The sequence below is a fragment of the Eubalaena glacialis genome, chromosome 5, assembly GCF_028564815.1.
Source record: "Eubalaena glacialis isolate mEubGla1 chromosome 5, mEubGla1.1.hap2.+ XY, whole genome shotgun sequence".
Lineage (NCBI taxonomy): Eukaryota > Metazoa > Chordata > Mammalia > Artiodactyla > Balaenidae > Eubalaena > Eubalaena glacialis.
Window position 1 is genome coordinate 2,266,072 of NC_083720.1, and position 25,237 is coordinate 2,291,308.

The following is a 25,237-nucleotide window of genomic DNA, read 5'->3' on the forward strand; positions in this document are numbered from 1 at the left end:
TTTCACCTGTCAAAGTGATAAACATTAAAAAGTATTCAGGATTTTTTCAGAGGTGATACAACTTTTTTTTTTTTTTTTTTAAAGACACCAATTGTACTTGAACATTTGTTACTTTTTTAAAATTTATTTATTTATTTTTGGCCGTGTTGGGTCTTCGTTTCTGTGAGAGGGCTTTCTCTAGTTGCGGCGAGCGGGGGCCACTCTTCATCGCACGGGCCTCTCACTGTCGCGGCCTCTCTTGTTGCGGAGCACAGGCTCCAGACGCGCAGGCTCAGTAGTTGCGGCTCACGGGCCTAGTTGCTCCGCGGCATGTGGGATCTTCCCAGACCAGGGCTCGAACCCGTGTCCCCTGCATTAGCAGGCAGATTCTCGACCACTGCGCCACCAGGGAAGCCCCCAGATACAACTTTTTAAAAAGGCAATTCGGCAAACACTATCTGTTTGACTTAACTGTTTCCCCTCAGGAGTTTATCCTGAGGAAAGTGTACAATGATGTGCAGTGCTATTCATTCCGTTAGAAAATTAAAAATAATCTTAATGACTTACCCACAGGAGAATTGAAAAATTAAGATACATTTATAGAAAGGAATATTAGCTAACTTTATAAAAGGTGATTTATAGATATTTATATTTGTGACCAGAAAAGATATTAGTAATATGTTAAAAATTAAACTTAAAAAATCATGAAAGATTTTTGCTTCTGGCTAAGTGACAAGGACAGGATCTACCTTCCTGCTTAAAGCAATTGATAATGGATAAAATATATGTAACAATAGTTTTCAAGGCACCGGGCATCAGGCAGTTCTGGAAAAATGGAAAACTACTGCGATGAGCCTTATGACTTCCCCAGGTTACTGCCTGGAGGGAGTTTCCCAGCCAGGATGTGAGGAGGGGAAACCCAGGCAGAGCCCAGTGGCTGCTGAGATGGGGAGACAGAGCTGATGGCCTCAGGAGGCAGGGTGGCTGGGGCCCATTGGGGAGAATACCAGAGAGGGGGGAGCTGCACGGAGCGATCCGGGAGACCTGCAGGGGTCCCTCCGTGCCCTGGGGCTGGGGGTGGAACCACCTGAAGGGATTGGAGGGAACAGGTGCTAAACTCAGGTGCAGGAGGAGCTCCTGTTCCCCCCAGCCAGAGTGGAAAACCCCATCCTTCCTGGGGCGTTGGGTGGGCTACTCAGAAGGGTTTGCCTTCGCAACAGGGCTCACTTAGCCCTAGGCTAAGATGTCATTCCAATCCTGCCTAGTAAAGCTTAAAAGCAAAACCCAAGGTGATCATACTCTTTCAAAGTAACTTAATTGCATTCCAGAGCAAAGTTCAAGAATATTTATTGGAATTCAAAAGTATATAACACCAACAAGATAAAAGTTACAAGGTCTGGCATCTGGTCAAAAATTATCAGGAATGCAAAGAAGCAGGAAAACATGATTGACAGTGGAAAAAATCAATTGAAGCTGACCCAGAAATTGCACAGATGGTAAAATTTGTATACAGAAACATTAAAACAGTAACTATAACTGTTCTTCTAGTTCAAGAAGCTAGAGAAAAGATTGAATATGTTAAGTAGAGATAAGACATGAAAAAGACCTAAAATGAACCAAGGTAAGAGTGACAGTGGATTTCTCATTGGAAAAAAAAAGTGCCAGAAGTCCGTGCAACATCATCTGTGAAGTACTGAAAGGAAAAACCCCTAGAATGCTATACCCTGTAGAAACTTCTTTCTCGAAAACAAAGGTGAAAGAAAGACTTTTTCAGACTTGCAAAAGCTGAAATAATCTATGTCCAGCAGGCAACTACTATAAGAAATAATAAAGAAAGTGTTTCAGGTAGAAGGAAGATGGTACCAGATAGAAGTCTGGATCTACACAAAGGATTGGAGAGCAATGGAAATGGTAACTATAGTGGGTAAATATAAGACTTCCCCTCTTACTTTTAATCTTTCAAAAATATAATTGATTGTTTACAGAAAAAATAATAACTATGTATTTTGGGGTTTACACGTAGGAGTGAATATATGACAGCCATAGCACAAAGGGTGCAAGAGCAGAAATGGAAATGCAGTTGACCTTTGAACTACATGGTTTTGAACTGCATGGGTCCACTTATATGCAGATTTTTTTCAAAAAATGCTGCAATACTACACAACGCGCGGTTGGTTGAATCTGTGGTTTCCGAACTGCAGATAATTTATACTCGGGTTTTTGACTTTGTGGAGGGTTGGCGCCTCTAGCCCCTCCAAACTATCGATGTAGGTTGTATCGATATTAAAAGGATAGTAAAGGAATATTATGAACTTGAGTAACTTAGATGAAATGGACAGTTTCTTGAAAGATGAACTTCTAAAGCTCTCTCAAAAAGAAATAACCTAATTAGCCCTATATCTATTTTATTAAATTAAAATTTAAAAATCAATATTTGATTTAGTTATTGGAGACCTTTTAAGCATGGTTAGAAATGGTATATAAACCTACTTTTTTCTTTTTTAAAAATTGAGATATAATTGGCATATGACACTGAGTTTGAGGTGCACGTGTTGGTTTGATACATTTGTATAATGCACTATGACGGCCGTAGTGTTAGCTAACACCTTTATCACGTCACATCATTATCATTTCTTTTTTTGTGTTGAGAACAGTTAAGATCTAGTCTCTTAGTAACTTTGAAGTTTAAAATACAGTATTGTTGACTATAATCACTAAGCTGTGCATTAGATCTCCAGGTTTTATTTAAGTAAACCTACTTTTTCAACTGTGAATTTTATGGAGTCTCTATACAAATAAAATACTTCTGATGAAAATTTTGTGTTTGAATTGGGATGTGCTGTAAAAAAGATTGTTATATATCCCAGTAATTTTTTCGTATTGATTACATGTTAAAATAATGTTTTGGATATATTGGGTTAAATGAAATATATTATTTAAATTAATTTTACCTGTTTCTCTTTATTTTTGTGTCTATTAGGAAGTATAAAATTGCACTTGTAGCTCACATTGTATTTCCGTAGCACCACTTTGAGCAGCGCCTGGATGCTGTGCCAGCATCCCAGGGACCTTTCCTCTTTATTCACAGCTGTGTTCCACAGAGATGAGGTCTGAAATATTGCTGAGGGACACATTTTTTTCCTTGCTCGTACTTGTTTGTTAATCACTGCTAATGTGGTTCTTTGCATTCTCTTAGGCTCCTGGCTCTTCTGACTCTTGGTAGGAATTGTGAGGTAGAGAGAGAGTGGGGAGGAGGCCCTTTATTTCAGAGGACTCTAGACTGAGATGTTTCAAGAATAGCAGCTTTGTCCAGGGGCTGTATTACTGCCGGGCCATCCTTCACTGTGCTGTGAAGTCAGTTTCATGCACATGGCCATGGGTCTCTCTCTCTTGGCTGTGTTCAGCCAACTGGATCACAACTGCCTGACAGGCTCTCTCAGTTAAACTTTTAAAAATCATTTACAAGCATCGCCTAGATTCCAGTTCTTGAGACTGATGGAGCAACAAAAACACAGCCTGACCATGATCATGTTGAGTTTGGAACATATTGAAAGCAAGATGAGAAAGGAGTAAAGCAGTTATATTGGTATATTGATTTTCTAGGTTCTGAGAACATTGTAAGAGTAGAAGTAACTTGTTGGCAGAGGGCAGATGGCTATCTGAGATTAAGTATCTGAAGCCGTGTCTTTTTTTCTTTTTTTTTAATTGAGTTAAAGTACATACAAAGCAGTGTCTTTTTAATATTTTTTGACTAAAACTTAAACAAAATGAGATTGTCTTGCAAGTACACTTCTATTTTTAAGAAATTCTTAAGTTTTAGAATAGTTTTAGATTTACAGAACAATTACAGAGATAGCATAGAGTGTTCCCATAAACTCCACATGCAGTTACCCAAATTCTTAGCATCTTACATTACTGTGGTGCAACTTTCACAATTAATGAGTCAATATTGGTATACTGTTAGCCTTAATTTTTATGTAATGTCCTTTTTCTGTTCCAGAATCCCACAGAGGATACCAGAAACTTCACTATGTTTTGTCTTCATGTCTTCTGAGGTTCCTTTTGGCTGTGACAGTCTCTCTTCTTTTTTTACTTAGAAATTCTCCAGAATTTCAGAAACTTCTGGGCATTGCTATGGAACTTTTTCTGCTGTGCAGTGATGACGCAGAGTCAGATGTCAGGATGGTGGCTGACGAGTGCCTCAACAAAGTCATAAAAGTAAGAGCCCTGTGGACGGTGTTCTACGAGCTGTGATCGTTGTAGCTAAGAGATGAAACCATAACTTAGGGTTCTTCTGTTTTGAGTAGCAAAGTCCCTTAGGTCGTCTGCACTGTTTCCATTTATGGTGTGTGGTTTGGAGGCTCTCTGCTGTGTGCCAGCATGCCGGCTGCACCTGCCCCATCAGGGGGAGCGGGTTTGCCCTCGTGCCTGCGCAGGGCATAGGTCAGGGGTGGGCGCTGATGGTGGCCCCTGGGTGCTCCTGGGGAAAGCGTCACTTTGTTGAGAAACCATGAGGCCTTGAAAGGCAGGGTGATGGGGAGTGGGATCCGCCTTTGGTGTCTTCATCTCCTAAGACCTGGGTCAGGCAGTACTGTTTGCAGGTAAAGACGTGCCTTCTCTGGTAACTTCGCTGGAGTTGTGTGACGTGACTGGAGAGATAGGAGTTCCCAGAAAAGGTTGATGAAGCCAGAAAGCCAGAGCTACCTGGGTGGTAGGTGAGGTAAGGAGAGGGCGGGGGACACCTGTCCTCTTCGCTTACTGCTTCCCGGCGCAGAGTTAGTACCCAAGACCGCTGTAGCTTTAATCCACTTTTCCCTTTTTTTGTTTTCTGCTGCCATTGAAGATAAAGTCTTTCTTCCATAATTCTTACGGTGTTGGAAAACAATCCTTGTTTTTCTCATTCTGCCATTCTCCTAGTTTGTATCCTCAACCACCCTGGGCACCTTCTTCCAGGTCACCTTTGAGTATGTGAATGAGCCTTTTAAATTTTGTGTCTAAGCTTATATATTGTTCCCACCATAGGCTAACCAGTGCCAAGGAAGGTTCTCTGACATAGTTCTTGATGCTTTCTCCAAAAACGATTTCTTGATAATGGTTAAGGAGAAAGTGTATCTTGTTCCCGTCTCTGTAGGGAATCCCCGCTTATTGGATCTTTCCAGTTTTTCCTGATTTTTCCCTTACTGTTTTGAGTTCCACCCATGAAATTTAGATAAGGCCACATCTTTTTATTTTCCTTGAAGGCTCTCTTCCTAGTAATACTTACCTGGCCAGATGAACCAAGAACTCCAACGTAACATAGGTTAGTTGAATATTTCCCTCCTTATTAGAATCTTGAAAACCAAAACTGTTCTTTGGAGTCTCCCCAAGGACTTTCTCTGGAGAGTGGTCACACTTTACATTGGCCAAGAAATTGTCCTTCATTTTTCTGTCACGGGTCCAGCTTCCTCGGGAAGACGGTCACCCTTTACTCCTGCGTTAAGGAGGTGGGGCACAGGGAGGTCCTGGAGTGAAGGAGGCCTGCGCTTGGATCTGGCCTCTGCTGCCCACTCGCTGAGCAGCTTGGGGAAATGTACTTCATTCTGAGAGCCTCAGTCTCCTTAACCATGGAGGGAATCGGACACGGTTTTGTGGTGTGCCTGAGCGTGAGGGTCGAGTGCAGTGGCGTGCGTGACGGGTTAGCGTCATCCTGCCCCTTGCGGGGCCTCGGAGTGGCAAGCGGTGCTCCTGCAGTGAGGTTCCCGCTTCCGTAACCAGAGAGGCCGAGGGGCACGCCAGAGCCCCACTGCTCCCCGCCTTCTGGCCTGTGGGTCTGTGGGCCACGCTCTCTGTGCTTGGGCGCCGGCTTCGCTGCAGACACCGGGTTCTGGCTTCTCCACTGGGAGTTGCCTGGTCTTCTCCCTCCACCTGCGTTTCACGTCTCCACGTGCACACCCCCCGCCCCCCGCCCCCCGCCCCTGCAGTGCTGTAGTGGCCACAGCCATTTGACCTTGTTCTCCACCTGGCAGTGCGTGGGTACCACTCAGGTGTGATGGGCCCACAGCACGTTTGGAGGTGGACTTTTTCAGTTATACTTGCTTCTCTCCAGGCCTCAACATCCTTGCTGCTTTTTTTAATTCCCACTGGCAGGGCCAGGCTAGGCTTTTTCTGATATTTCAGTTCTTGAATCTGATCCTTAGAATCAGAAAACCTAAAGAAGTCACCACAGGTTGCCAGCAGGTGAGGAGGGGAGAGAGGACAATATGACCCCAAACAAACAAAGAAGATGGTCGTTTTACATGGAGGCACATGCTGCAGAGAGAGACCTGCTTCCCGGGGAGGAGAGGTGGGGGCCTTGAACCAGGGGGGCCTGTGAGGCACAGGGGGCCGTCATGGGCTGGACTTGGCTGCTGTGTGTGTTCGCCTCCAGCTAGCCTGGTGTGTGTGTTTGGGGGCTTGGACCATGGCCTGGTCAGAGCTCTAGGTGCTGGCTTCTCTTCCTGGCCACCTCCCTACTGCCTTCCTATCTCCTCTGCCTTGTTTCTGGCCTCCCAGTGCAGAGGTTCCAACTTCTTATGTTACGCCCCTGAGCGTAAGACGAGGTCAGTTTCTCGGAACCTCTTCTTTCTGCTTAAAGTCGGACATCCCGGGCTTTGGCTGTGCTCTGATGTCTGCTTCCTCAGATGCGCTGGTCTTCAAGGCCAGCAGGCTGGGAGTGGGGTCAGGGTCTGGCTGATGTGCTCTCACGGTGGCAGAGGAAGGACAGGCTCGGGAGAACGTGGGTGGCCCTAGGCCCGGGTGTCAGGGGTGGACAGGAACACGTGGATGGCCGCTTAGGAGTCAGGTCCTGGACTCGCGCCTTCTGTTTGTCAGAGTATCATTATATGCTTAGGATGAGGACCCAAGAAAATGGGGCATGCTCTGCTTTTCACTTGTGTAGCAAGTGCGCTGGGGATGTGCTTTAGCTGACAGCGTGCTCCTGCCTTCAGATAATTTACAGTCTCGGCGGGTGGGGGTGGGGGAAGCATGTTTGTACAGGAATGCCTTAATGCGTGGTGTAAGTTCCGAGACATGCTGGCAACTCATCGTGGCGGTCAGGAAGTGGAGGTGATTTCTGTCTGGCGAGGCAGAGAAGGCTTCCTGGAGGTGGTGGCTGTTAGGTGAGTGAGGAGATCAGGACCTTCTTAACCCCTGCAGAGCCACCTAGGAGGGTGAACGTGTGTGCTAGCAGAGAATGGGAGGTGTTGAGGATCCATTCAAGGGGTTTGTGCTTCATTTGGTAGAGGATGAAGGAAAGGAAGAGCGCGTGAAGGTCTTTAACCTGGTCAGAGGAGTGCTTTATTTAGGAAGAGTAGCCTCCGGATGCCGTGTAGCCTGCCGTGGAGTGGAGAAAGACCGTGCACCCAGAATCCCTGCGGGAGGCTGAGTAACCCGGGGAGGAGAGGTGGGGGCCTTGAACCAGGGCGGCCTGTGAGGCACAGGGGGCCGTCATGGGCTGGACTTGGCTGCTGTGTGTGTTCGCCTCAGTGTGAAGGTGGGGTCAGGAGCAGGGAGGGGTCAGATGGCATCTTACCATCACCCATGACTGTGAGGGCCCGTTCAGTGCTGTTCCAGGGGCTTGAGGTTTACTTTCCTCCTGTAATAAAATAGGTTTGATATTAGTTTATAAAACATTTATAAAGTAAAACAAAACTTTGATATGCCTTCTGGTTTTATTGGCGAAGTAGTGCTTTAATATATGTTTGTCCATTTTGGTGTGCTCATTTAAGGAATTTTAGTACACACTGAAACAGCAGAATTAGGATTTTAAAATTTCTGAGACATTATTTGGAACCTCCCAGAAAGTGACCCTGTTTTGATTCTCAAGCTTGCTGAACCTCCGTGAGTTTTACTAAGACCAGCTTGGTTTATAGACATCACATGCCATACATCTTAGGAAAGGAGGAGGGCTTTTCCACGGAGGCTTGGTTACGTCTTTCTGCTCTTCTTGTGGACGAGACATTGGCAATACTGTTTTGGAAGAGAGGTTCCCATGGCTGAGAGCAGGGCACAGAAGTCTCTCCTTTCTGTCTCGAGAGGCCGTCTCCAACGTGGACTTTGTGTCACTGGCGGTGGCTGCCATCAGCCATTCTTACTGGGTTGAAGTTGGCTGTGTGCCCATGGTTTGGTCTGGCCCGCAAGTGACCAGAAAGGTCAAGAAGTGGCTCCGAGGGGCCTGTGGTCCCCGCAGGTTCGGGGCGTTGCTGCTCGCTGGGGGGCGCCCGTGCCTCGCTGGCGGGCCAGACCTTTGGGAAGGACTTGGGCCTCTGCGTGGGGAGGAGTGGCCCCACGCCAGAGCGAGGGGCCCTGACCTGGGATGTCCACCCACCACCCCGCTGGCCCTGCAGACTCCAGGGCATTGCTAATGCTGGATCGTCCAACAGAATGTGCTTTAATTGACTGTAAGAGCTTTAGAATGAGTTTGAACTATGTACCGTTTAATTTTGGTATTGTGTAGTATTTGATTGCAATGAAAGTTAAATTTTTTCCTTCCATTTTAAAAATTAAAGTGAATGACCTGTATCTAGTCTGTTTGGTAACTTCCTGCATACATATGCTTCTTTCTTAAAGAATAGGTTCTTAGTTTAGTTGCTATTATATTCTACTTTGCCCCAAAATTGAAATTTTAGTTGCCTTTTAGCTTTCTTTAGAATTGCTAGTAGAATGTGTCTTCCGTGAACAAATCTCTTGTATTTTGTTGTAGGCTTTGATGGATTCTAATCTTCCGAGGTTACAGTTAGAACTCTATAAGGAAATTAAAAAGGTAGGCTTTTGTTTTCCATTGTTGAAAAAGTGCTACTGATTTACTGTATTGAGCAGTGTATGTGAAATTTTATCTTTTATTTGATAAGGAAATAAATGCTGTTTGGTAAAGTAGACTTTATTGTTTTACTTTTCTTCAAAAGGTTGCTCCTCATTATTTATTAGATGGGATGGGAATTAAAATGGTAGTTTTAAAAAATATCTTTATAACTGCATCCCATTAGACCTTAAAATTTCAAACGTAGTTACACATTTAAATGGCCTTTTCTCTAAAAATAGAAATTAGCAATGAAAAAAATGCTTTTGTTTATTTGAAGTCCTCTTGGTGACTCGTGCCCGCGACTCTTAAATGTAACACACTGCTTCTTAAATCCCTCAGAACGGCGCTCCTCGGAGCCTGCGCGCTGCCCTGTGGAGGTTTGCCGAGCTGGCTCACCTCGTTCGGCCTCAGAAATGCAGGTAAAGTGGACACTCTGGGTTATTACTATTATTATTATTTTGGATGGGGGGCCAGCTCCAGTGGATTCTTGTCATCTTGGCTCAAATGTCATTTCTCTAAAGGTCTTCCCTGTCCACTCTCTCTGAAGCTGCCCACTTCTGCCTCTCCAGCTGCAGTACAGGTTGTCCTGATCCTTTTCCTGCGTAAAACTTACGGCTCTCAGGAATACTGTTGCACACTTCATCAGCGTGCTTGTTCGTTTTCTATCCCACCCTCCCCTGAGAGCTGTAGGAGATGTATGTCTCAGGACAGTGGGGGCATCCCTGACTGGTCCCTGCTGCAGCCCAACACTGATAACGGCGTCTGCACGTGGTACTTGCCGAAAAGATACTTGCCAGGTGGTTGAAGGTTGAGTACCACCTCATTGTTGCTTACTGTAGGGATTATAGAAAACTATGCCTTTGTCTATTATGTGGGTTAAAAATACGAGTGTTAAACTGTGAATAAAGTTTTGATTGATTGAACCAGTTGTATCTTAATGGATTGAAAAACAAAAGAAGGGCCACAGTTTTCAACTCCTTCCTTCTCTCCTTCACTGGCAAGACGTGCTGACATCCATGGAGCCCTTGGCTTGTCCCCGAGGAACTGGTGGAGTGGCAGAAACCCTCTCTTTTAATATGAAACAGTGATCTATTCCACTGAGCCTGACTGTAATAAGAGTCTTACATGATTGCGGACGTACAGTCACTAAGGAAATTTCTTTTTATATAACCTTTTTCTTTTACTATCCTTATTTTGAAAACTTTGTTATATTTCTGAAGCAACATATCCCCAGTTCTCCACATAGAAGCCAAAGTGACCTTAAAAAAAATATGATTGGATCATGTCATTCCTTTACTTAAACTCTTTACTCATTTCCCAGAGCTGTTCATATAAATCCAGACTCCTTACCAAGGCCCAGGGAGATCTGGCCCCCAGTGGCCCCCGTCACCTCAGATGCTCCGTTGACTCATTGGCCTGACTTCTTTGAAAAGTTGGGCATGTCTTCCTTCTGATGTCTGGTTTGTTTTCCCTTGGGTCATCTCCTTAGAAGGGCCCGCCTCCCTCCCTGTACAGTCCCAGGGGTACACCTGCTTGCTGCCCGTCTCTGCCACTAGAGGACGCCGCCGCCGCCACCAGGTGCTTGTCCTGTGGCTTCGACTTACCTGTCCTGTGACTGCTCCTCTCCAGTCCTGCATGGTCTGCTACTTCTCTGTAGAGGGCCAGGCTTCTCTCTAAGGCCTTATTCAGTTTCAATGCTTAGAAAAAATTTTGTAATGCTCCCTTTTCAAGAAAGCTTTATTCTTATTTCTTAATTTATTTTTTAAATGGTGTTTTCTTATATTATCTGTTAGTTTCTAATTTAAAATCTGATTATTTTAATAACTATTATAATTTACTGCAAAGAATTTTTAAAACAAGCTTTTGAGAGTCGTGTGTGACTAGAGGAGAAACAAAGGATGAGAGCCTCCCAGCATTTGGGCTTCATCTGCCTTTAGTCTTCTAGCAGAGGTTTGTTTACCTTCCAGGAAGGACTCTTCTGCATGTAAAAACTGGTTTTTCCCTAACAGACACTGAAGTAATCGCTTGTGTTTCTCATTAAGGTAGGCCCTGGAAGAGTAATTAGTGTCCCTCTCACATGTGCAGGCCTTACTTGGTAAACCTTTTGCCTTGCCTGACGCGCACAAGCAAGAGACCCGAAGAGTCTGTCCAGGAGACCTTGGCTGCAGCTGTCCCTAAGATTATGGCTTCTTTCGGCAATTTTGCAAACGACAATGAAATTAAGGTATGATTGCTGCTTCAAGTCACAAGCGTGGGAGTTGGGCTTTTGCACAGGCAGGCATTTGAGAGTACTTCTTGAGTTAGGCTGTGCTTCATAATTTAGATTAAAATCTTTTGAGCTCTTTGGAGGCACACTGAGAGTTTCTTTCCACTTCTGCTTTCTTATTGTGGGGTGAAAAGAGGAATAGGGAGATGGTTTATAGATGCAAAATCAAAAGGCATTTTGCCAGAGCAGACTGGTTTTGGGGTATAAGACTGACTGCTTAGCCTGGCTGAAGAAAGGCCGCTGTCCCTGGACTGCAGGCAGGAGAAAGCTCACCGATGATGCCTCGTGCGTACGAGTCCCCTGCGGCTGTCGGGGACCACTTAACTTCCTTTTTGTTTTTTGCCCCAACCAGCAACCTTCAAACCCTCTTTAGTGTTTCGTCTATAATGTCCAGAAATCATGACCCTGTCACATGGTCTGAGGATTACAGATTCTTGGCTTCCTCCTTTCAGTGGGTCAGTCCTGTGTTAGTGTTTTTCTTGGTATTTCCCTCCACATTTCTAAATAACTCGCTTACACTGCTGGTTTTGGATTTTTTTATGTTTTACAGTGGAAAAGGTGAATTCAGCTCTAACCCTTCTTCCCTCTTTTTACTACAGTTGTATCAGTATTCAGTGTGTACATTATTATGCCTAAGTAAATAGTCACAGCTAGTTACATTCTGTGCCGTGGTTACGTTTCTTTGTATAACTTTTCGGTATTTCCGGAGTCAGTAATTGCCTCTTTTTCATTTGCATATTAGTCTTTGGCAATTTCCGTCTTCTCACACCTCCCACCGGCGCTGTGTGTCTCCGTTCAGTTGTGCGCACGATGGGTAGTTTCCTGGACCCGTTTCCTCCGCTGGAGTCGTCTTGGGCTCTGCAGTTGCTGCTCCAGCCTGGTCAGGGCACCCCTTAGGTCTGTCGCACAGTCATGTCTTGGCTCCCCTGTCCGATGCCTGATTCCTGGCTGCCATGTCTTTGTCTCTCTAGGCTTACTCCTGGAGAGGGGGCTTCCTCATAAAGGATGACTGGCAAGTAAATCGTTTGAGATTCTGCATTAGTGAAAATGCCTTGACTCCTCCCTCACACTTGGCTGGGCGTAGAGTTCTGGGGTAGAAATCGTCTTCCCTTAGGAATGTACAGGCTTTGCCCCTTTGTCTCGTAGTCTCCAGCGGGGCATCCGAGAAGTCGAATGACCTGATCTCTTAGCCTCTGAATGTGTCCTTCTCTAGAAGGTTTTTACTGTTTTGTGTAGGGGGGAGTGCTGGGTGCTTGATAGACCTTTTAATTTGAAACCTTCTAGCCTTCAGTTCTGGGAAATGTCCTTATATTTCTCTGACAATTTCCCCCCTTTATTTTCTCTGTGCTGTCTTTCTGAAATTTGTTAGTTAGCTGTTGGCCCTCCTGGACTGATGCACATTTGTATTATCTTTTGTTTCTATTTTCCATTTCTTTTTTCTGTACTTTTCTAGGAGATGTCCACCCTAAACTCTTCTCTGGAATTTTTGTTCCTGCTGTGTTACTAATTTCTAAGAGCTTTCTCGTATTCAGAATGTTCATGTTTCCTGGCACCCTCTTCTTGCTTCACGAATACACTCTCTTATCTTTCTGAGGATATTGATTGTAGTTTCTTGACAACTTCCTTTGACCTCCACATTGTGTGTTTCTTCTGACTTCCTCTGTTCTATTTCCTGTCTTTCTCTTTTATGTCAGCAGTTGTCCGCATAGATTTGAGTGAGCCCCTAAAAAGCTTATTGGAAGCAAGTGTGTGGCAGGCTTTGTCCCCCGGTGGACTTCCTCAGGTAATGGGTGGTGAACCTGCTTTTCCACTGTGGGTCTTTAAATGTCAGTGTCAGTAAGTCTTTTCCTCTTGGGCCAGTCAATATCTCTAAAGAAAAATCCCTCATTCTCCTGCTTGGAGGCATCAGTCCAGCTGCATTTGTCCTGGGACCCTTGGATGGAAGGGTGCTAACAGTCTCACTGGTCAGAATGCAGACCTCTTCTTAATTTCTGTTTTCTGTCTGTGCCTCTTGTCTGTCCTCAGCTGTGGCAGCATCTCTGGGGATTCCCTGTCTCTGCGGGAGATGGGGCAGTGAAGACCACATCCCGGGCTGCCTGGGTGGGAGAGGGGCTTGGCAGTTTGCCCAAGGAGCTGTTAGATGAGCAGCTGTTTTGTCCCCACATCCACGCCACTTTCAGATGTCTCTGGTACTCCTAAGCCTGAGCTTTTCTTGGATTTCTGTGGCTTGAGTGAGCTTGCCTTTGGTTGGTGGCTTTCAGTCCTTCTCCCCAGCTCCCAAAAAGGCTTGCGTGGGAACTTCTGCCTGAGGGCTGCAAATCAGTCAGTTACCACTTGTTTACTTTCTAGCTTCCAAAATTTGCTAATGCCTCTAGTCTGCCCTTGTCCCTGTTCTGTTCTTTTTGTCCTTATAAGTTTATGCTTTTTAAACCTTGTACATGTGATTCTGGTGGGGTGTCTGGGAAGTAGAGGTTCACGTGTCCAGTACAGCATGTTTGATCAGAAGTTTCCTAACAGGGGCCCTTGCTGTGTTATTCTCAGGGTTACCTGTTAAATATTGAGACTCCCGAGCCTTTTATTTGACGGGTGTGTAATATACATACAAGAGGCATGTAAATCATACGTGTACTCCTTGATGAGTGGTCACAAAGCGAATCTGCCCTTGCGGCCACTGCCTAGGTCTGGACATATGGAGTATTACTGGCACCCAGGAGCCTCCGCACCCTCTCCCTGTCACTACTCCCTCCTTCCTCCACAGGGCTGATCCCTGACCTGGCTTCTAATGCCAGAGGGTCTGTTTTTATTGTAAATATGTAGGACCATCCAGTATGTGTTCTTTTCGTCGGTTTCTTTTGCTCAGCACTAAGCTCGTGAGATCCGCCCACGTCGCCGCGTGTGTTGGTAGATCCCGCGGTTTTCAGAGCTGGGTAGTGTTCCCTTGTGATGGGTGACGAATGTGCTGCAGCTCATCATTTTACTGCAGCTGGGCCTTGGGTCGTTGGTAGCATTGACTGTCGCGAGCGTTGCTGCTCTGCCTGTCCTTGTACGTGTCTCTTGGAGCACAGGTTGTGATAGCTAGAAACGGAGATTGTGGGGTGTGTATATGTCACCTTCGGTAGATGCCTCCAAACAGCTCTGCTAAGTGGCTGCACGAGCTTACACCTCATCCGTGGTGTGTGCGAATTCCAGCAGCTCCCTGTCCTCACAGAATTGGAATTTGGGTCATTTTAAGTTTAGCCATCTGCTGAGTGTTCTGGAGTCACCGTTTGGTTTAATTTCCATTTCCACTCCCTGAAGTACTCTTGACTCTAAAGCGGAATGAAGTACTCTTAAATATATGTCCTGCCTATGTTTAGAAAAGTGGAGCTATCTGCCCTGTAGTCTAGCGCACTTCCTCCTCTTATGAGAAGAGCTTTTCAGGATGGTCTAGGTGACCTCCGGCCAGCAGCCTTCTACAGGGCATTCTCGGGATTGTGGGACTTGGACCCAAGAAAGCCCCCTCGAGCTCTCATTCCATTTTACTATTATTCCAAACTTTAAGTTCACCATGGGCTGACTCTTCATAGTAATGTTTAGCTTTCATTCTGCTTAGAAGTTTGGACTAATATAGGATGATTATTTACCGTTTCAGTGATGTGTGTGTGTGTGTGTGTGTATGTTCTCATTCAAAGGAGTTCTTTAAAATGTATCTTTCCTTGAAGCTAAAAAAGTGTGTCAGAGATAAGTTGAGTGGTTTCTCCGGGTATTGTCTCTGGGGAGAAACTGGAGGCCACAATCTACTAGCGGTGTCCTGTGGCCGGGGGTCTGGTCCTCCACCTCTCTGGTTCCAGAGGTCTAATCTGTGAATTCACTGAGCGTTGATGAGCCTCTGAGAACCAGTTTATGCCAACACGCAGTTAGGGAGAAGCTTGTTTAAGTCAGATGCCGGTCTGTTAATTGGCTGCTCTTTTGCCGATGGTTAGACTTCCCCCGGTAGGGCCGCAGTGGTGTCCCTGACTTGCTCAGCGAGGCGCCGTACATGCCCAACAGTAACTGGGCCAAATCATTGCTCAGAGCATAGTTTAGAATGATGGGAAATAGACGTTCTTAAGTAACATAGTCACCAAACTCCTGCAGTTGGATGGTCACCCCCTTTCATTCTTTGGATATTTTTGTGAAGACTTAAACGGTCATCGTTAGCACTATAGCACCCCTAGAATTATAGCACCCCTCCTTTGGGTTTTCTCGGAGGCACGATAACAAGTCTTATTCTCTGATTTCTTAGGAAAATAGCTGTGAGGAGTGTGTGGTCTCAGCTCAGTTACGTTGCACACGTTTTCCAGACCTGAGACTGTCTCTTGGTGGCATCAGCAGCACATTTAGAAGCCGTCGTTTAGTCTGGGACCTTGCTGTGATTGGCTAGCACCCTTCTCCTGGACTTCATTATTTGCTGTGTTGTTTTCTTTTTTTTTTTTACTGCATTTCTTTTACGTAGTGTTATTCACTGACCCTGGCCCCAACTATTGTGGGGACACCTTTTCTAGAAGTGAAGGCTTTCACTCTCGTGTAGGGACGTAGATGCTGAGCAAGTCCCTACTCAGTTTATAAGGAAATAAATCGACTACATATTTGCAAACTGCTCTGAAATATCCCAGATTTGGGGTGCTTCCATTCAGCTCTAGGAAGGTCTCAAATTGTTAATACTTTATACTCTGCAAGAATTTGGAGCAAGTTATGCTTTTTGAAATACATGATGGTTTCTTTTTCTTTTTTCTTTTATAAATTTATTTATTTTATTTTATTTATCTTTGGCTGCGTTGGGTCTCCGTTGCTGTGCGCTGGCTTTCTCTAGTTGCAGCGAGCAGGGGCTACTCTTCGTTGCGGTGTGCGGGCTTCTCATTGCAGTGGCTTCTCTTGTTACGGAGCACGGGCTCTGGGCTCGCAGGCTTCAGTAGTTGCAGCACGCGGGCTCAGTAGTTGTGGCGCACGGGCTTAGTTGCTCCGCAGCATGTGGGATCTTCCCGGACCAGGGCTCGAACCCGTGTCCCCTGCACTGGCAGGCGGATCCTTAACCACTGCGCCAGGGAAGCCCATGATGAGTTTCACAGGAGCTTCGTCTTCTGTCTACTTGGACTTTGCTTCCACAGGTTCTGTTAAAGGCTTTCATAGCGAATCTGAAGTCCAGCTCTCCTACCGTGCGGCGGACAGCGGCCGGCTCGGCGGTGAGCATCTGCCAGCACTCCAGGAGGACGCAGTACTTTTACAGCTGGCTGCTCAGCGTGCTCTTAGGTGAGGCGCAGGCCTGTTAGTGATTCTCCCCGTGGGGGGGTGGTCACTAGTGTTTACTTGAGACAGGCCTTTGAAACTCTTTAAAATCAGGCAGCCCCTCAGCTTCTGGACCGGGCCCTTTAGCCCTGGCTGGCTGGTAAATGTGAACGAGCCCCCGTGGGGTCTGGGTGAGGGTTCGGAGAAGGCTCCTCCTCCTCGGTGCAGCGGTGCGGATGCGGCCGGGCCCTCGGACAGCTGGCGGGGCGGTGGGCGGGAGCCTTCCCGGGCCTGGCCCTCTGGGCAGCACACCGCACCACCTCTGCGGAGGCCCTGAGTGCAGGGAGTCCCCGCGGCCGGAAACTGAGGCTCGGGTCCCCGTGAGGGGCCTGCACAGGCGCTCTCTGGACGGGTGTAGGCCTGGTGAAGGTTTCTCCTCCGCTGGGGGCAATTGTGGAAATCCATGCTGGCAGGTGCTGCCGGGAGCACGCGGACAGTCGACGTGAAAGAGCTGCCTGGCTTTCAGAGGCAGTGAAACTCACTCACTGTGCAGGGCCTTGCTGAGCTGAGGCTTTAAATGTTACCCCTTAGAGCCACTCCTGGATTTTGGCCGCTCGCTGAGATACACTGTGTATTTTTTCACCGTAATGTTTGTGCCATCTGTATCCCTCCCTGCCAGCCTCATGATAGGGTTCTGCTTTGGATCTCTTCCTGTTAACAAAGGAAGCCACGAGTCTCCCAGCAGCGAATCCGATGTGACAGAATCTTGTTGCTGCCTTTGTAGGTTTGCTGGTTCCTGTGGAGGAGGAACACTCCACCCTTCTGATTCTCGGAGTGCTGCTCACATTGAGGTATTTGGTGCCCTTGCTGCAGCAGCAGGTCAAGGACACGAGCCTGAAAGGCAGCTTTGGGGTGACACGGAAAGAGATGGAGGTCTCTCCCTCGACGGAGCAGCTTGTCCAGGTAGGCGCCCCGTGCTTTACTCTAGTGCTTGTGCACCTGTGACCAACGTTCAGAGACTCAACTAATTTGGAAGAGAAGTGGCAGAGCCGAGGCTTAAGAGCGTGGACTCTGGAGCCGGACCCCGTGGTTCAGATCCTAGGTCATGACCCCGGCTACTCACCCTGTGTGTGGTAGTGATGTCAGGTAAAAATGAAGGTGTCCCTTTACAAGGTCACCGAGGGTACTGTTTACGTAGACCTGCTCGAAGCAAACCCCAACCATCGTATTATTTTATCTGCAACTATTTCATGTGTCCCTATAGACGAGGACTCTTTTTTTTAAATTTTAATGACAACGCCCTTGTCATACCTAAAAAAAAGAACATTGGATACCCACGTATCCCCTGTCAGTTTGTTCTTCCGCTCTTTGGAACCAGTATCCAAATAAGATTGGTTGATAAGGATTGTGATTCTCTTTGATCTGATGGTTGCCTTCTGTCCCCATTTTTCCCTTAGAGTTCACTTTTTGAAGAAACAGATTGTCCTGTGGAACTCCTGGCAATCTGATTTTTTATTACTTGACTCTCCATTGTATAAATTAGCATGTTTCTTTGTTGTCTGTATTTCCTGTAAACCAATAACTGGAGCTAGAGACTTGTCAGATTTGGTGCATATTTTATAATATACATAATATCTGAGTTCGGTAGTACCTATACAATATCTTAAAATAAATATTATTGGAGTTGCATGCTCAGAATTTTTTTCTGATTTTTTTTTAAAAAAAAGGCTGCTTAGTCAAAAGTTTGGAGACCATTGGTCTAGTGGGGGAAGCAAGCAAACAGTCACTAAATAGCAAGGCGGGGGGTGTAGGGTACTGTAGAGTACATGGCGGGGGCAGGGGGTGTGCATGACCAAGGTCAGGGAGGCATGCTGGGCAGGCTGTTACGAGCTGATGCTTTTGGGTGAGTAGGATTTGACCAGACACAGGGAGTTGGGAGAAGAGAGTTTTATAGACAGAAGCTACAGCCTTTGCCAAGTCCACAGAGCGAGAGAGTGAGAGTGTGCAGGTGAGGGTGAGCTGGGTCCTGTAAAGGTCTCCAGGCTTTCTCACAGGTCAGTAGGGGTGCTGGGGGAAGATGCGGCTGGAGGGATATTGAAAACTGTGTTAAACTAGGAGAGCAGTAATCCTGGGAGGATGGAGTGAAGGGGTATGGGATGTGGTGCTTAATTAATTACCGATTTTCTTAATAGTTAATGTTTCTTCAACATGGTTAAACAACATGGCACCTTGTTGCATTAGCAAGCTAGATAAGATTGTCTCTAAAACATATCTAATCTATTTTCTTTTGACTAATGGCCATTTTGAATTAAAGTATTTTGATTAAGAAGTTCAGCTCAGCTAATGTAATAATAGCTTGGCTAGCTATATTTAAATAGAGTTTAAAATAATCCTGAACCTGGCTAAACTGTTAAGCAAGTGTGGGCAAAATATAGATACTTTTAGATATTCAGGAATTCAGTTTGCTTTTCATGTGCACTTATTTTTTTCATGTATGCTTTTTGAAAAATTATTTGAAGATGTATTCCAGCAAAATGAGAAATAGATAACAAAAAAAGAGGAAGTCCTGAAATCCAAGAAACAAAGCACCTAACCCAGGAATGTGTTAGAAGCAATTCTAAGATGACTGGTACTGTGTGCCATTCAGATTAGAAACAGGAAGTCCAAGGAGCTCCCTGTGGCCAGTGTTATGATTAAGTGCTGGGAAAAAGGGAAGGCATGTGTGTATGTTAAAAGGAGGGAAAAACCAGGAAGATTTATAAAAGTAAGTTATCCAATTATGAAACAAATTAAAATGTTGAATAATTTTAAGCAAGTAAGAGATTATGATAAAAGAGAATCCATTTAACGGTTATCCTTGGGACATTCTCTTTCAAGTGACACAGGACTAGTAATAATGAAATACTTCTTTCTTTTTGGGTCCAGTCACATTAATAGGCTTTGCAGTGAAGGATGTTAATGTACACATGATGAGACACCTACTGATTTTTTTTTTTATTGGAGTATAATTGCTTTACAATGCCTTGTTAGTTTCTGCTGTACAACGAAGTGAATCAGCTATACGTATACCTGTATCCCCTCCCTCTTGGACCTCCCCCTCCCCCACATCCCACCCATCTAGGTCATCACAGAGCACCGAGCTGAGCTCCCTGTGCTATACCGCAGGTTCCCACTAGCTATCTGTTTTACACGTGATAGTGTACTTAGGTCAATCGTAATCTCCCAATTCATCCCACCCTCCCCTTCCTGCCCACCGTGTCCACACGTCTGTTCTCTACGTCTGCGTCTCTATTCCTGCCCTGCAGATAGGTTCATCTGCACCATTTTTCTAGATTCCACATATATGCGTTAATATGCAATATGTGTTTTTCTCTTTCTGACTGACTTCGCTCTGTATGACAGATGCTCAACATCTAGGCAGAGCAGATGTGATTTTAAAAGTCACATCGTAGTAGATAAATGTAACCCTTGATATAAAAGCACTTAGGTTGCTAACAGAATTTGGGAGGAGGCAGATGAGGTGAGGGAGTGTGGGTGCTCATTTCCCCTATTTACATAGTAAGAAGTCAAGAGATTCTTTGCTCAGAGTAGATGGCTCAGAAATCACGGTGTAAAGCTGATTACCTAGAGCAGGGCTCGTGGGCCAACTACTCAACTCCAGCACCGTAGCAGGAAAGCAGCCACAGACAGTACACACACAACCGGGTTCCAGTAAAACTTTATGTGCAAAAACAGATGGAGGGCCAGATTGCCTGTGGACTGCAGTTTGCAGATCTGTGACCTAGAGTTACGGAGGTAACCATCAGAAGAACCAAAGACAAGTCAGTCAAAGCAGCCACCTTTGAGACTTTTACTGTTTATTCTATAAACTGCTATACTGTCTTTTTAAAAAAACGTATGCATAACTTTTATGATATTAAAGGTAAGGCTGCCCAACTTAGCAAATAAAAATAGGGGGTACCAGTTATTTGAATTTCAGATAAATCATCAGTAATCTTGTGGTGTAAGTATGCCTGAAATTGCATGGGACACAGTTACACTACAAAATTATTTGTTTATCTGAAATTCAGGTTTAGCTGGGTACTCTGTATATTATCTGGCACCTCTAATTAAAGGGAAAAAGGATAGTACACTATGTTCATATAATGTGATGTAGTATTAAAAACACTAATAAAGTTTAATGTAATGCCTTTAAAAGCTTTGGAAACCCTTTCTCAGTGGCACTCATGACAGTACTTCATGCTTATTAAGTGTGTGTTCGACTAGCTGAGCGCTCCGCGTATTTTGGGCTTTACTCTCCTTTACTCGTCATCAGTTTAGGGAGCTGGAGCTCTTCATCAGCATGCTCCTGCTTTTGTGGAAGTGCTCTATTGACTTTTAAGGAATTAATGTAACAGTGAAAAAAATCCTGGGACTTTAGAAAACAGCATGGAAGCTATGATCACACTGGTAGAAGGGATAGAGAAGTTTTTAGAGAGTGAAATGAAGGCACAAATTTTCCCAACGTTAAGACAAAACAAAAACCTGAAACCTAGGACACATTTTACAAAGCATGGGAATAACACTGGTGTTTGTATTTCTAGGTGTACGAATTGACCTTGCATTATACTCAGCACCAAGACCACAATGTTGTGACTGGGGCCCTGGAACTCCTGCAGCAGCTCCTCAGGACCCCTCCACCTGAGCTCCTGCGAGCGCTGACCACGGCGGGCGGCATCGGGCAGCTCACTGCCGCTAAGGATGAGCCCGGTTGCCGAAGTCGTAGCGGAAGCATCGTGGAGCTTATAGGTAAGGCGTTAGGAAGGTGACTCTTGGAGTCCACCCTGCAGTGTTTTTTGGCCCCTCTCCTGACCCTTGCTCCGGTGCTGTGCTGAGCAACGGACAGCTCAGTTCCTTAGGAGACTTGCGATGCAGGTGTCGTCCTTATTGTGTGGACGGGGCAGGGCTGAGGTGGGAAGGCTAGGTGGCAGGGTGAGGCCGGCACGTGAAGCCCGCCTCCTACATCTGACTCGGCTGCCTCCGCGCGGCATTTCATCTGTCGTGAAGTAGAAGCATTCGGGAACGGATTTCCAGACCCTGTGTCCTTTTGCCAGAGGTGGGGTCTTCAAGTCTTCCTGGAATTCTGGACTCCTTTTCTGCCCTCTGGGCCCTTTTTGCTGTCGCGCCTGATCTAGAAAACCCCTTCTGTTCCTCTTCTCATGGCACCTCCTCCGCCCCATCTCTGCTCTTCTTCCCCATGCTCTTGGGCACTGGGCCCTAATCCCGCTGCAAGATGCTGCTGCAGACCTACCTACCAGTCTAATGTGGAGTTGCCCCTGGGGAGCTGGAAGAGATGGGTCCCTGAGTCGCAGCCTCTAGAACTGGGTCTGGCACAGCGGCGGAGGCTTCTTTCTGCAGCCTTTGCTGACTGCGCTGACTAGGCCCGGCGCATGGGATCTGTTTAGTGCAGTGTGGCCTTTACCCACAACGTCTGCAGACCAGGGAAGGTTGGCGGGAAGTCTGACTGCCGCCTCGTTTGAACACAAGTGTTTGCCTGAACCATGAGTAGAAAATGTTGATCTGCCTATCCACTGTCCTTTGTACTGAACAATCCTTTTCTCTGTGGAATGCATGCCTTACAAATAATTGCTGGAAATACTAATTTCTAATGACTGTTTCTAATGAAAATTTGTATTTAATTATTAGTTGACCAAATAATCCGAGATTTCTAATGTTTTTAGTTTGACTTTTTAAATGCACTTTGAGCTCTTTTGCATTTTAGGTCATATCTTTAGAACTGTATATTTGAGTGTTAATATAATTTTCATGTTGAAATTAAAATTGTAACATGCAGTTTTCATGTTACAGTATGGTAGTTAAGCACCACCTGTAGAAATATGTTCACATATTTTCTAGTTTTAAAGTTGAATCAAGCTTAAAGATTTTCTAATTCCTTCTGGATTTTAGCGGCTTGTTACCTTACTTTCATCTGTCATTTTCTGTGATTTACAGCTGGAGGGAGTTCTTCATGCAGCCCTGTCCTTTCAAGAAAACAAAAAGGTGATTATTTCAGAAATGATTCTTATTTTGAATCTTACTGCTTTTTCTGTATTTCTGTAATGTAATTGGCTATGCCTATAACTCTTCTCAACAGGGTGATTATATGTATAAATGTTGCTGGAATCTGATAACCAGGCCTGAATAGTCCTGTAGGATGGCTTTTTAAAGAATAATTAATTAATTAATTAATTTATGGCCGCATTGGGTCTTCGTTGCTGGGCGTGGGCTTTCTCTAGTTGAGGCGAGCAGGGGCTACTCTTTGTTGCAGCGAGCGGGCTTCTCATTGCGGTGGCTTCTCTGGTTGCGGAGCACAGGCTCTAGGTGCGCGGGCTTCAGTAGTTGTGGCTCGCAGGCTCTAGAGCGCAGGCTCAGTAGTTGTGGCGCACGGGCTTCGTTGCTCTGCGGCATGTGGGATCTTCCCGGACCAGGGCTTGAACCCGTGTCCCCTGCATTAGCAGGTGGATTCTTAACCACTGTGCCACCAGGGAAGTCCCTAGGATGGGTTTTAAAAGTTGCTTGTGTATCAGAATTGGTTTGTCATATATTTCTTTTTTTTTCTTTTTCTTTTCTTCTTTTTTTGGTTGTACCACATGGCTTATGGGATTTTAGTTCCCTGACCAGGGATTAAACCCGGGGCCCCGGCAATGAGAGCACCGTATCCTAACCGCTGGACCACCACAGAATTCCCTGTCATAAATTTCTAATGCTTTAGGCCAGGGGTCAGCAAATGTTTTCTGTAAAGGGCCAGGTGGTACACATTTTAGCCTGTGGCCCTTACTGTCTCTTTTGCAATGATTCAACTCTGTCCTGTGGCAGGAAGGCAGCCATAGACAATACTAAGCTAATGGGTGCAACTTCATTCCAGTACAACTTTATTTTACAGAACTGGGCGAGCTGGAGTTTGCCTTCTCCTGCTTTAGGGAATGTTATGTTTATAAAGGTAGCTCATCTTCCCAATGAATTTTGTTTAGTATTAGGAATAATGTTTGGTTAATTATTTGGTGAATTTGGGCCTGGTTGTCATTTTTCAGACATATTTAGCTTTGTACATACCTAAGTTTCTGATAGTTTGTTTATTTTTATTTAATCGAAGTGTGTCTCACATGGTCTGATAGCTTTGGTACACGTCATCACTTATAGCACCAATTGTGTTCTGTTCCAGTCTAGATTTCCATAGGAAAGAATTGCTGTTGTTTTCTATTTTGAAATCCTAAAAGACTTATACCTTTTTTTTTTGAGGTATAATTGACATATAACAACTAATCTTTTACATACAACATACTAATCTTTTTTTTGTGTCATGAGTTGAGTATTTAATTGAGAGCCTAATGCCTAATATTATTTGTAGTATTGAATGGGATCTTAACAGGAATAATATTCTAGCCTTAACTGGATTAAGTAAGCATTTCCTAGAAGTACTTAGAATTAATAATATTTGGGCCATCACAGTGTGGGATACTTAGTCAAGTTTGAGATTTTGGTGAAAACAATGAGATTGCTTGAAAACTGAAAGGCTTCTAGGAAAAGCTAGCCTTTCTATTCTTGGACTAGGAAGAGATTTTCAGGCATGTGACTAGATTTCTCTGGCACTTGCCTTGTTTGTTTCTCAGTCACTCTTTCTGATGATGATGAGAAGGTGACTCATTGACTGGTAGAGATGTATTTTGTTTTCTTGGGGCTAGGACATGCGATTTGTCCTCAATCTCTTTTTTGTTTTTCCAGTGTTTTGTTGTTGTTGTTTTTATTTAGAGATGCAGTTTTCACAGTTCCCTGTCATAGCTGCAGAATTCTTTTTTTCAAGTGAAATCTGCCAGTACATAGGAGAGAGAAAAACAGAGTTGTTGTTGTTGGATGTAAGATCAGGGTGAGGGCTGGGGGCTGTGGCCTGGCATCTTGGCAGCAGCTTGGCCCTTGCCCCCTCTTCGGGAGAACTCCTTGGAACAGATTTGCAAACTACTGTTTCCAAAGACAGAGACTGCTTTCATTAACTCTGAATTCACAGGTTGGAATGTTATTTGCTTTCTCAAGGTAAATCACTTGTTCTGTAATAAAGGACCCTGTTATTTAGTAGATAAGCCAAGTTGCTGTGTTAGTTTCATCTAGATTTTGAGTATCCTTTGCTTTTTTCCGGCGTGGGGGGAGGGCTTTAATGTCACATCAGTGTAGATTTACAGAAGTTATCACCCCTATGACTTAATCTTTGAAGAGCAGTGAAATTAGAAATTGGAACTTACCAGTAATTATATTGATAGTGTCGTTTAATGACATTTATATGTAACATAACCAAAATGATTTAATGATCCCAGTTAAATCATGTTAAGACTTTTGTTTTCTTTTTTTCTTATTAATATAATTTAGAAACCATGAACTGTAAAATATATTTTTAGGATTTTGCAAAAGATGAAATATTCCATTCTCACAGATCATAACAGTACTTGAGTACTGATTATCAATGATAGAAATCTAGCAGATTAAAAGATAATAAAGTAAAAGTGACTTTTAGGTATAAAAGTGACTTTTAGTTATAAAAGTTTTATATATAAGTTTTGATGTGCCATTGGAGATATGACATGAATATTCCAAAGGCTAATAGAATTGGTTCTAGCCATAACTTACCATTTTTAAGATTAAATAGTAATATAAATTATTTAACATTAACAGTAGTCTAAGTCAATAAATATTAATTATTAAAGTACTTTGTAGTACAGATTGAGAATCATTGCTTTTAATTCTTTTTCCATATAGGTTTATTGACTTTAATAATACTCTAAGTATGATATCTCTGCATTTTTTGTGTTTCACACTCTAGAGGTATAAAGGAACTTATATATAATGACGGACTGAGAGCAGGAATTAAATATACTTATGATATTCCTCTTGGAATGTACGTT

The 25,237-nt window shown here is 44.6% G+C and overlaps 1 protein-coding gene across 4 annotated transcripts in view; it reads left to right on the forward strand.

Annotated features, from left to right (window-relative positions):
• HTT (huntingtin) overlaps positions 1 to 25,237 on the forward strand; it is a 136,482-nt gene that overhangs the window by 17,473 nt on the left and 93,772 nt on the right. For all 4 annotated transcript variants that reach the window (XM_061191891.1, XM_061191894.1, XM_061191893.1 and 1 more), the window contains exons 3-10: positions 4,077 to 4,197; positions 8,699 to 8,758; positions 9,137 to 9,216; positions 10,883 to 11,021; positions 16,190 to 16,331; positions 17,092 to 17,270; positions 20,891 to 21,095; positions 22,299 to 22,346. In XM_061191891.1, coding sequence (XP_061047874.1) covers positions 4,077 to 4,197; positions 8,699 to 8,758; positions 9,137 to 9,216; positions 10,883 to 11,021; positions 16,190 to 16,331; positions 17,092 to 17,270; positions 20,891 to 21,095; positions 22,299 to 22,346 — 974 coding nt within the window. The remainder of the gene's footprint in view (positions 1 to 4,076; positions 4,198 to 8,698; positions 8,759 to 9,136; positions 9,217 to 10,882; positions 11,022 to 16,189; positions 16,332 to 17,091; positions 17,271 to 20,890; positions 21,096 to 22,298; positions 22,347 to 25,237) is intronic.